We start from the raw sequence: 13,267 nt of genomic DNA, 5'->3' as shown, positions 1-13,267 counted from the left end.
GAGATTTTACTATAATAAAAGAAAGTACAAAAGATGGAGAGAATTAAAGAAAAACCTAAATCCTCACAAGAAAAACCCTTCAAAACAAATAATAGAATTCTCTCATCTGAATATTTCTGTAGCATATCTAATCTAGAGTAACTGAGGCCTATTTACAGGCTAAAATTTGTAGTACTATATGACTAGAACATTTTTAGATTAATCAGAGTTTAATTGGGAAAATATAACAAAGTTTAACTGAGAAAAGAAAACCAAAAAACTTGTGGATCATATCGCCACATTGTCGGGTTGACATGTGCTTGCTCGTTGCGACGTCTACATGAAAATGCAAAGCATAACTCCACAAATCCCTACCTTGACTCCTATTTGACTTAACTCTCTTGCCAAGAAGCCCTATTATGGGCCTAATTTGATCTTTGTCAGATACTTACCAAGTCTAAGCAATACTTGAACTTTGAAATTGGAAGACTTTTTTTCAACATGTCGGTCGGATTGTATTTTGTGCCTATTTTAAGAATTTGAACATCTCTCGTAATAATCACCTCTCGAACAAAGTGGTAACGGATGTTTATGTGCTTCGATCTCTTATGAGGCATTTGATCTTTGATGAGATGTATGACACTTTGACTATCACAATTTATGACAATTGCTTCTTTTTCACTTACTACTTCACAAAACAAGCCCCTTAACCAAATTTCTTCTTTTACTGCTTTAGTAATTGCCATGTATTTTGCTTCAGTAATCAACAAAGCCATTGTAGCTTGAAGTGTAGCTTTCCAACTAATGGTACAATTACCAAAAGCAAATAGATAACATGTGAGAGACCTTCTTCGAGCTAAGTCTCTTCATAATCAGAATCAACATATCAGACTAAGCCCTTTGGGCTTTTTTCGGACTCTAAGAATATGTTAAAAGTACCCCAAAAATATTTGAAAATCCATTTAACTGCATTCCAGTGTAATTTACCAGGACTACCCATTTATTGACTAACAACATTAATAACATGTGAAATATCGGGACGAATGCATACCATTACATACATAAAACTTCCAATAGTACTCGAATAAGGTACTTTTGACATGTACCTTTCATCTTCTTCATTCTATGAGAAATCTGATTTTGAGAATTTAAAGTGTGCAGGTAAAGAAATACATACTGATTTTGAATCTTGCATCACAAATCGCTAAGGATCTTCTTGTAAATATAATTTCCCAAAATGTCTATCTCTCAAAATTTCCATCCCCAAAATTTTCTCTACTGCACCTAAATCCTTAATCTCAAACTTAGAGTTAAGTATGGTTTTAAGATGATTAATTTCAGGTAGATTCTTAGTCATAATCAACATATCATTAACATAAAGTAACAAATATATAAAAGAACCATTAAGAGATTGTAAATAAACACAACGGTCATACTTACTACGTGAAAAACCAATACTTATCATGAAAGAGTCAAACTTTTTATACCATTGCCTAGGAGACTGCTTCAAACTATAAAAGACTTTTGTAAGAGACAAACATGATCTTCTTTACTTTCAAATTTGAAGCCTTCAGGTTGTTGCATGTCGATGTCCTCTTCAAGGTCACTGTAAAGGAAAGCAGTTTTTACATTTAACTGCTATAACTCAAGATTATTTGATGCAAAAGAGCCAAAAGTGCCTGAATGGACGTATGTTTCACAACGGGAGAGAAAAATTTATGAAAATCAACTCCCTTCACTTGACTGTAGCCTTTTGCAACCAGTCTTGCCTTGTACCTAGTGTCATTAGAACCCGAACCCTCATTCTTTTTAAATACCCATTTGCAACCAACGATTCTTTTACCGATGGATGGTTTAACTAGCAACCACGTCTTATTCTTTTGAAGTGATTCTTTCTCTTCTTCCATAGTGACGAGCCATTTGCTAGAATCAGAGGCTTAAATGCCTCATAATAACACAAAAGATAAGTTGAATCAATCCTCTCGGCAACACTTAACGCATAGGCCACTAGGTTTTCTACATAATACTTTTGTGGTGGTTGGATTTCGTACATTTTCATATCACAAGCCAACATATAACTAGTTAACTGTGATGGTCAGGGTACTTGAGGGTTAAACGGAACCCTAAACTAATCCGAAACAACTTTGGACTTGTAAAAATTAAGATTCTGTCTTATTGTCCTAACATTGTATGACTTCTCATCGGAATGAGCCCTCTATTCGTCATGTCATTGCGACGTTGGGCATTGGCTCATCGAGATGTCACATTCTTTTTCTGCTTTTAACTCCTCCTTACTCGAGACACTCTGATTTATTGTGTCTTTAAAGGTAAAAACCCATTTTCTGATGGAAGCATGACATATTTATTGAATGCATCATCTTTGCCAACAATTATTTTGTCAATTTCTAGACACCATAGTTTTAAACCTTTTGTACCAGCAGAGTAACCCAGATAAACATACTTTACGGCCATTGGATTGAACTTTCCCTGGCTAACTTTAGCATAAGCAGGACAATAAAAAATTATAAGATTAGAATAGTTAAGAGGATTACCTAATCATATATCCTCTGGAACTTTACCGTTCAATGGTCGATGTGGAGATCGGTTTATTAAATGGCTTGCTAAATTTATGGTTTCAGCCCAAAACACCTTCCCTTATCCTGTATTTGAAAGCATGCATCAGGCCTTTTCCAGCAAGGTTCTGTTCATTCTTTCTGCATCTCTATTTTGCTGCTGAGTTCTAACAATGGTTTGATGTCTTTCAATTTATTCCCATTTGAAGAAATTGTTAAACTCTGACAAATAGAACTCAAGGCTATTGTCTGTTGTCAACCACTTTACGGACTTCCTAGTCTATTTTTTAATAGTATTTTCCGTTGCTTGATGATCCCAAAGACTTCAATTTTCTATTTCAGAAAATAAACCCAAACTTTTCGAGAATGATCATTAATAAAAGCTTGAAAGTATTTATTACCCCATTTTAAGATTTTGGGAGTCGGACCCCATAAATCAGAATAGAAGTAGTCAAGAGTCCCTTTTGTTTTGTGAACTGTTGAATTAAAACTTGTTCGCATATGCTTTTCGTAAGTGCAGTGTTCGCAGAAACTTAACTTACTTATCATCTCCAGACGTACTAACATCTATAGTAGAAATCTTTTACAAAAGTTATAAAAAAGTGGTATCCGCAAGTGTAAGAGTCAGGTTGTAATATAGTTATAACTGAGTAGGTGAGTACTCCAAGGATCGTACCCAAAGGAGGCGAGCACTAAATCAATTCTAACCTAATCATAAATAAACCTAATTAGAACTTTATTGGATTATATTATGACGAATAAAAAGAAAGGTTTTGGTAAACTATATAATAATAATAAATGAAAGTAAAGAAATAAATAAAGCATGAGAAATCAAAGAGTAAAATATATCAAATCTAGTCCTGTCACTTCAGGTTTTCTCGTTCAATTAACTAGTCGATATCCCAACAGGATCTTGGTCCCGTAAATATGCATAAAATTCCTAAACTACAGGGACCACAATAGAGTCTTTTGGGATCGTACAAAAATGTTCCCATCTATGATATCTAACTAAAGGCCATATGTCCTGACAGAGAACCATTGATGGTTCAAATAACCTCTCTTGAATAAACGTTTTTCCTTAAAGTTCTACAAACTATTTCTCAATGTTTAGATTCAGAAAATTAGCGGGATTTGAAACTATCAAAGGTTTTGGTTCATAAATTCTTCTAACCTTTCATGGAAGCATTTTAAATATTGTTTAAATTTAATATCTAATGAATTAGCAAGCAAAATTTCCAATTAAGTAGTAAAAATAGGAGTTACAAACCCTTAACCTTAAATCGGCTATGGACTCGATCATCTTTAGATCATAAACCTGTTGGAAAAACGAGTTTGGAAAATGCAACAGAAAAGAAATTTAGGTAAAAACCAGAGTTTTAAATTTTTTTTCCAAAACAAATCTTGGTTGTGATATCTAAAGTAATAAACACTTAATCAAAATTGTATCTTTTCAATTCGTCTAGGATGAACGGTTCAACCGAGTAGTCTTCTCTGCTAGCCTCAAGCTCATGTTTACCGAGTGTAGGCTTGCTTTGAATCATAAAAATTTTCACAAAAATTACCAGTTGGGTAATTTTGTAATTTCTCTAAACTTTTGGGTGAATTTGTAAATTAGAAAAATATATCTAGAAATTTTCTGGAATAATCTCTTCAGATAATTTTCTCTCTACAACTCTCTCTTGAATTCAAGTGTGTGTAAATAATGACCCAAGGCTCTCTTTATATAGAGAGAGTTTAGAGAGTTCAACTACAATTGAACTTAATTACTTTAACATTAAATTAATATAATATTTATGAAGTATATTAGATTTAATTTAATATTAAATCTTATTAAAATAATAGAATGTTTATCTTGTATAAAAATTAAATTAAATTTAATATTAAGATAATCAATTTAATATTAAATTAATAAATTACTATTAAGATAAGTATTAAATTAATATTAATATTAAACTATTAAAATAATATTATTTTTGGAATAGTTAATATGAAATCAAATTCTCTAGTAGAGTCCCAATAGGAGTATAACTCTTCCACTTCTCAACCACTGACAAGCAACCGTCGTCGACCACCAGGACGCTGTCGTCACAGCCATTGGCACTGCCATGTCTAGTGATGTAGGTGTGACACCTTTACAGCACCCCGAGCTGGCTGCCGGTTCAGTCCGAATTAATAACAACCCTACCGGTTCGGTTTAGCCATCGGTTGGACCGATGACCCAGATTCAACTAGTTTTTGGGTCCTTGTCTCGGTTTTGGGCTCCTAGGCCCAATTTAAGATCTCAGGTCCAATTTTCAAGTTCAATTACCCATTAGGTCAATTTTTTGAATTAAAATTAACTTAAAAAATATCTTATTAATTTTAATTGATTTGATTAATTTAATTTTACTTGATCAAAATTAATTTTTCCAAACATCACTTAGATTTTCCAAATTAATTTTTCAAGAAAATTCTTTAATCAAATTCTCTAGTTGAACAATTCTCACGACCACTTAATTTAATTCCACATCGAATAAATCGACTCAATTAAATTATTCCTAAAGTCGTAGAATTTTCTTCTAATTCAGAATGTAGTCCGATTGAGCTTTTGTTGAGCTAGCGAAGGCACCAATCAGACTAGGCTCTAGTGATTGCAATTATGTCCAGAAGCATTGTTCTAATAATTTGCAGTTACTTAATCATGGAGTTAGTCCACAAGAAGTACCATGATTCGAATCTCCTTATTGTATACTCTTTACAAAAGCAATTCATCCAACTGCTTTGTTCAATGACCTTGTCATGTGTGTGCTATCCTCATATGATATCGTTGATTCCTTTGAGTTAAATCTGTTCACTCAATACAATCCTATTTTATCTCATTGTCACTTTTGTATCTTCTTAATGATTAATATGATCACTATCAACAAATGACTGTGGTAAATTGCTCGTTTGAGAACAAGCAACCCATGACCACATTCCATATTTATCAATCCACACTATGCGAATCAGAGTATATTATTAACTCTTTAATTGAACTATGAATTCCACTGTTGCTAGTAAATCCATGTTATACACAAGTCATGTACCTAACATAACGACTATGGGCTCGATCATTTTTAGATCATAATCCTTGACTTATATTAAAGCACATGAGTTGCATACGTATGGTCAGTGACTAACTCAGGATTTAGATAAATCACACCATGAACGACACAAGTGAATTAATTCGCAAATGGATTCAGAATTAATTCATCTTGGGTTCAGACCAATGTATCATTCTACTAATGAATACATCTATGTCTCCACTCGTGGAGTCAACTGCTCTGATAGCCAAGACCAACCATCTCCCCAATTGAAATTGTAGATGACATAATAATCTTTCTCAGTGTTTGAATCAAATGCTCATTTTGGTTCTTTTAAGGGATTACGAACTCATTTAGATTATCTACTGAAGTTCGTTGTATTTCTCGCAATGTAAACATTATTTACAATGCCACTTGTCTTTAGTTTGAACTTTCGACAATTAATGAACTAATATTTGCTTGTCACAATTTCGCTATGCATCCAAAATATAAAAGAGAAAATACAAAATATATAATAGTGAAATGTGAAATTAACTTTATTTATTTATTCATCGTTTAAATAAATAGAAAATAGTTACATGTTTACTACGATATGGGCTCATTTCCCGAAAAAGCCTCCACTTATATCAAAGCACATGAGTTACATATGCATGGTTAGTGACTAACTCAGGATTTAGGCAAATCACACAATGAACTTCACAAGTGTATTTATTCACAAACAGATTCAGAATTAATTCATCTTGGTTTATGCTCAATGTATCATTCTTTCAATGAATACATCTACGTATCTACCCGTGTATTTAACTACTCCAATATTCAAACTAGTCATCTCCCCGGTTGGTATTGTAGATGACATAATAATCTTTCTAAGTATTTGAATCAAATGCTCACTTTGATTTTTTTATAGGATTACAGACTTGTTTAGATTATCTATTGAAGTAAGTTGTCTTTTTCGTAATGTAAATGTTCTTACAGTTTCACTTATCATCAATTTGAACTTAAACAATCAATGAGCTAATATTTTCTTGTTACAATTTTGCTATGTATGCAAAACATGAAAGATAGAAACACAAAAGATATAACAGTAAAATGTGAAATTAACTTTATTTATTTATTCATCGTTCAAATACATAGAAAATAGTTAAATGTTTACTACAATATGGACACATTTCCTAATATTTCATCCCTTACTTTAAACATGAAGGGTTTTTCAGCCTTTCCCATATCGGGTCCAATTACAAGTACTTCCTGGACTTTTAACCCAGTACTTTATAATTTGATTTAACCCGATATTTATTTTTCTATTTCCCAAAATAAACATCTCAAGTTAATTTAAATAAAGTAATTTCCCAATTAAATAATTTTCTCAACCCAATTCTAATTCCATTAAAATCATGAAGACTTTACCGTAAAAGAATCTATGACCAAATAATTTATTTCCATTTTTGAACTTTTTTTAATTCAAAAACCATAAATTTATTTCCAGGTCATTTCATTTTTATTTAGAGAAAACCACATTCATTTCAAAGTGTTTCTCATTTCTCTAAGTTTACCATTTCCATCCATTTTTGTTCATTTGATTTAACATGTAATTAATTTCCGATTTCAACGAGCTAGCGGAGGGACCAATTGGACATATGTGATTAGGGCTTAAATGATTTATAATTAAGTTCCAACTTTTCGTCTATTAATTATAAACTAATTTAGTCACAAAGTCACTCCACTATAGTATCGTGATTAAACTTGTAACGCCCCAAGTTTTTAAAATATGTTTCTATAAATAAATTACACACAACTGTGTATCTGGTTTAATGGTTTAGTGTTCTGGGTGTGTATGAGAGGTCCCAAGTTTAAGCTTTGCATTTGGAAATTTTGGTATTTTGTGAATAAAGCTTTAACTGGGTTCAGTAGGCTCTTAAGTAAAAGTTGGTTAAAATATGTCAGAATGGGCCAGCTGGTCTGGTGGTTAAGGGGGGTGTTGGTTGCTAGAGGTCTTGTGTTTGAGTCTGGACAGGAGTTTTATTTTTATTGTTCTTTCCATGTAGGAGTTTGAAGTATAGTCAAATGCTGAGTGTTTGAGTTGTGGGGGGACAGTAGTGGATGGTTTTTAGGATGAAAATAAGGGATTGGGGGAGGTGGTTACCGAATTTCTGATTACTTTACTCTTTTTGGCAATTTTCAGCTATTCATCTTGCCTTTTACTCCCCTTGCTGCCGACTTTCCTTGAGATTTCTCCCTCTCTTCTTGTGTGCCGAAATTCATCTTCTTTCTCCTCTTTGGTTTCTCGTCCAATCGATTTTCTATCGTGCAGCAGTTGTTTCCCTTTTTTTGGTAAGTGGTTTTTCTTAAGTTCTAGTGTTATTTTTGATTAAGCGATTAACAGAGGAATCGTTTCACTAACGTTTAGGTACTGCTCAAAAGCCTTAATCGGGTTTTCGTGTTACAGAAACATTGCTTCTTGCTCGAGGGTAAGTTTGGTCGCTCGTTGGATGAGCATTCCATTTCAGGTATGAATTGATTCGATCATTTAAGTGATAAATTAAGAAAAACGTTGTTTAATTATAGGTGTTGGTGATCTCGGGATTGTGTAAACAGTGGATACAAACCAGGTCTGTACCTGAAAACATAAAAAATAGGACTCGAAAAAAAGCCAAAAAGTATTCTGTCGATGCCACACGGATGTGTGGTCACTCGTGTAGTAGGCTGTGTGACGGTACACGGGTGTGTAATCGACGAGCCAGGCCATGCGCGCTTGACACTGCCGTGTGATGGCCAGGTAAGCCGTGTGTGACAAATGGGTGAACCATATGGGCATGTGGGATTTTTGGGCCAGGCAGTGTGATCCATACGGCCAAGGCCAATTTAGGCCGTGTGGGCCACACGGGCCGGCCACATGGGCGTGTAGGCCTATTTCATTAAAATGATTGTTAGGATTGCATTGGTCGCCCAAGTCAGCTGTGAACCTTTTGTAGGGTCGGTAAGCATTACTTAGACCCTTAAAAATGTGTGAATTGATTGCATTATTTTCGTACTGAGCATGTTAATTTTATGCATGTATACTAATTTGACTATATATATGTATTGAGAACTATGTAAGGGCAATCTATTTATTGTATGTTTGCATTGCATTGGGGCGGGTTATTGTTATTTGGAGGAAGTGACTGAAAGGCTCTTAAGCCTTATATCTGGCAGCTCAGCTGCAAATTTCTGATTATGTGCTGCATTTCGTTACAACATGGTGTATAGGGATGCGTGGGTTGATTTAATCCCCACATAGTGTGTAGAGCTGGATGGAGATGGTGTGTAGAGGCTAGTGGGTAGGATTCTGATTGTTATATCTACATTCTGTATCTGATATGGGCCAAGGCCCTAATATAATGTTGAAACTGTATCTAAATGGACTAAGGCCCAAATTGATTCTGTAATGGGCTTAGGCCCAGACTATAAATGACTATGATCTGATGGATTTTTGTCTATATGTTTTCTGTGGGGATTACACACTGAGTTTACGAATACTCACCCCCTCTATTTAATCTGTACAGGTAATCTCCACACTTGACGGATTGGTGCAGCGGAGGACACGACGGTGGCAACACGAAAAATATTAGACCATTTTTGCAAATCTTCAGATTTATTACTTATTTGGGGTTTTGATGTATTTTCTGGGCTTGGACTGTTGGTTTTTATTTCAAAACTTTATACTGTTTTATGCATTTTAAACTGCAAGTCAACAAAACACGGTTTTCCTAAAAACTAAGGATTTCGTAAACAAAAACGATTTCTCCTAAATTAACTGATTACAACAGCTTCCACTTACAAAAGACAAGTTTTGATACAAAACATTTGGTACGTGATTCCTTCAAATTAAATAAAGGTTACTTAACCGGAATTATTTTAACTTAGGGAGTTCGATTTCAAAATCCATTCCATGCGACATCGCCAGATACGGCCATAACGTCTAGGCCGAGTTTGGGGTGTTACAGAGCTCTCCCCAATGACATACCATTACAAAAGCAACTCGATCAATACTCATCTAATGACCTTGTCATAAGTGTGTTACCCTCATAGGATATCCTTAATCTCTTTGTGATAAATCATTTCTCCCAATATGATTCTAGTTTATCTCATAGTAACCATTACATATTCCTTTATAAAAAGTCAATTATTATCAAATAACAATTAAGTCATTCATCACAAAAACGAATGACCCGTAGCCACATTTATTTTTCATCAACCATGTAATGTAATGAGAGGATATCATTTACCCATATCTCGGGGTTATAAATTCCATTGTTGTGAGTGATGCTACATACTCAATGCACTAGCTTCCGATTCCTTATCTATTTGAACTCTGGCTTTTACTTACATCAAAGTATACGAGTCATGTAAAAATAGTCTGTCATCCACCCTGGGTTAAGGTATACTACACTTTGAACGTTATAAGTGAATAAATCCATAAACTGATTCAATGTCTATTCTTCTTGGGTCCAGTCCGATGTACTGTCAGTCCGATCATTTTGGGAGTCATCCGCTTAGATACTTAAGACAAAACATCTCTTTAATTAGACTTGATAGACTTCATATTAGTCTTTCAATCGGTGTGCTAATTTTTTATTAGACTAAGGACATGTTTAGGTTTGTATACTAATATAAGTTGTCTTTCTGTATTACAATCCAACCACGTAATACCACTTAGTATTAGTTTAAACATTAGACAACCATTGAGTCAATATTTACTTCTATTTTGCTTTGTATGTAAAAACCATATGAGGATAATTATACAAAGTATATTAATGTAATCCATGAATTTTTTTATTAACTAATCTATTTGAAAAAATTACAAGTTTACAAACGAATATACTACACTCAAAGCACCAGATCCAATAATGGCAATTTCAACACTTTCCACACCTTGACGTAACTATCTATCTGTGTCTCCTTTAGGCTAAGGGCCAATCGACATTGCACCTTCATACAACTTACATCGTGATGTTACCTTTGAACCTCAACTCCTCATTTCACGTAGTTTTTTAGGCCATGACCGTATCTCCATCAATGTTGTGACATTCAAGCTAAACATTTCCTATCATCCCGAAACAACAACTCAAATCGCGACTTTGATCAAAGTCAAGTCGCCACATTGTCTTGTTTTAGAAAAACCTCCCAAGCATTGCTTTCCATGGTCCTCCTAACTTTTCTACATAATCAATTTAAGCACAACATAAGTATCATTTACCATATAAAAAATAAATAGTACGAAGAGCACTAAAATATACATAAAAGCACAACTAAAGCTAAATGCAACATATCTAACTATTAACAACTAAAAGACTCAATGTCAGTTAAAAACAAGCTAAAGTAAGCATGAAGCAACCCTAATCTCATATGTCAAATTATAGCATATCATGACCATAAAAAAAATAGAATAGTTTGTTGATCATTTTGTAACTTTTTATAGTTAGGTGACAAAAAAAATTACCAATAAGTTGATGACAACTAATGTAATTTATCCAAAATAATAATACTAGTATTGAGTCCCTATACTTTTTATTTAAAAATCTTGACTCATCTGTTTAATTTTGCCATTAAAGTTAACGATGTCAAAGGTAAAATACCCTTTTTGCCCTTAACATTTATGATTTTTTCAATTTGGTCTTTACCCTTTAAAATCACATAAATTTTTGAAATTTTTAAAATTATTTTTCATATATTAAATAAAAACATATTAAAAATAGAAAAATTAAGAAAAAAATAAAAAATTTAAAATTTTAAAAATAAAAAGAATGATTTTAAAATATAAAAAATTCCAATATTCATTACTATCTAAATTGATTGGTTGGATAGGGAACAGATTAGGTATAGATCTGACGAGAGGTAAAAATTGTTTAAGTTTACAATAAATATCATGAATTCCAAGAAAAGAAATTGAACTTGTATTTCTTTTAGTCTTCAGAGTAACGTATTTATATAACACATGACTATATAAACCATGCTATTAACTGACTTAACAAATTCAAACTGTTACTAACAAATCTAACTACTAAGAGTTTTTCAATATTCCTTAATATTCACCCATGGCAGAGCTTCTTTAACAAGACAAATGTTGGGCTTGGTGACTTTGTTGTTCAAACTTACCAACAACACCCAAGCCACATTTGAACTTACAAAAGAATGGTGTGGATAAAGGCTTGGTGAGTATGTCAGCCACTTGATCTTGTCTTCGAATATTGCCAACTACCAGTTTGCCAACTACAACCTTCTCCCTGACAAAAAAAAAATCGAGTTTAACATGCTTGAACTTAGAAGATTGTATAGGATTAGCAAATGTTGCAACTCTTCCTGAGCTATCACACCAAACAGTAGGCTTTCTAACAAGAGAAACATGTAATTCAGCGAGTAGAGACACAAGCCAAATGATCTCAACTGTAACCTAAGCTAAGCCCCGAAACTTAGTTTTTGCAATGGAAAGAGAAACGACCTATTGTTTCTTAGAACCCTATGCTACAAGATTTCTGCCTAAAAACATATAGAATCCAGTTGTGGATCTTCTGTCATCCAAATCTGCACCCCAGTTAGCATCAGAATAACCTACTAGAGAGACATGGGGTACAGTTTTAAAAATTATGCCATAGACACGATGTGCAGCTTTAAAAATTATGCCATACTCAAGGGTGCTTTGCAAATATCTCAAGATCCTTTTAACAGATTTGAAATGTTAGTCCAGCGGCTTATGCATAAACTGACACACTTTGTTAACAGTAAAGGCAATATCAGGCCAAGTAATGACAATATATTGAAGGGCACCAGCAATGCTTCGATAATCAAAATCATTATCAATTGGACTTCCACAAGGAACTGATAAGTTGCATGTAGAAACCATAGGAGTAGAAGAGGCTTTTGAAGGCTCTATGTTACACTTTTTTAGCAAGTCCTTAATATACTTCCTTTGGTTTAAAAATAAACTAGTTGAGCTAAAGTAATGCAACTTCCCCAAATCTTTCAAAGAGAATTGCTGATCCAAGGACTTAACAAAAACACCCACTTCAACTGACTGATTTTCAGTAACTATGATGTCATCTACATACACGAGCACATACATGATCAATGCACCAGAAACCTTGATGAACAACGAAGCATCAACTTTAGAGGGAACAAAACCAGTGATCTCTAGATACTTTGTAAAGCCAAGCTCTAGGAGCCTGTTTGAGGCCATATAGATCCTTCTTTAGCTTGTAAACCAAAGGTTGACTGTCACCATAAACCTCAAAATCGAGAGGTTGACTCATATAAATTTTCTCACAAAGATCACCATTTAGAAAAGTGTTGTTGATATCAACTTGCCGAAGTTTCCATCCATAGGTGACTACAAAAGTGAGTATAATCTTGATAGTAGTTGGTTTGACTACAAGGTTAAACATTCTTGGAAATCAACTCTAGCTTCTTGAAGATATCCTTTGACCACTAGTCTACACTTGTATCTAGTAATGGTGCCATCGATATTTTTCTTGAGCTTGAAGATCCACTTATACCCAACTACTCTTCTGTGTGAAGGTAACGAAACTAGCTCCTAGTGTTGTTCTTTAAAAGAGCATCATGCTTGTATTGGGTTGCCTTAGTCCATTCAGGACTAGCAAAGGCTTCCTCAATGGTCCG

At 33.8% G+C, this 13,267-nt stretch overlaps 1 protein-coding gene across 1 annotated transcript; it reads right to left on the bottom strand.

The window, feature by feature from the left end:
- Positions 1 to 12,329: 12,329 nt before the first annotated feature.
- On the bottom strand, positions 12,330 to 12,827 carry LOC108478136 (uncharacterized mitochondrial protein AtMg00810-like). Its single transcript, XM_017780561.1, has one exon. It carries the CDS (start codon positions 12,825 to 12,827, stop codon positions 12,330 to 12,332), a length of 498 nt encoding a protein of 165 aa, XP_017636050.1.
- Positions 12,828 to 13,267: the final 440 nt, after the last annotated feature.

The sequence above is a fragment of the Gossypium arboreum genome, chromosome 7, assembly GCF_025698485.1.
Source record: "Gossypium arboreum isolate Shixiya-1 chromosome 7, ASM2569848v2, whole genome shotgun sequence".
NCBI lineage: Eukaryota > Viridiplantae > Streptophyta > Magnoliopsida > Malvales > Malvaceae > Gossypium > Gossypium arboreum.
The sequence above is the reverse complement of the archived record's forward strand: the minus strand, read 5'-3'. Positions and strand labels throughout refer to the sequence as shown.

Excerpts from the sequence above, each read along its gene's own strand:
- LOC108478136 (XM_017780561.1), bottom strand. The coding sequence starts at position 12,827 with ATGGCCTCAAACAGGCTCCTAGAGCTTGGCTTTACAAAGTATCTAGAG.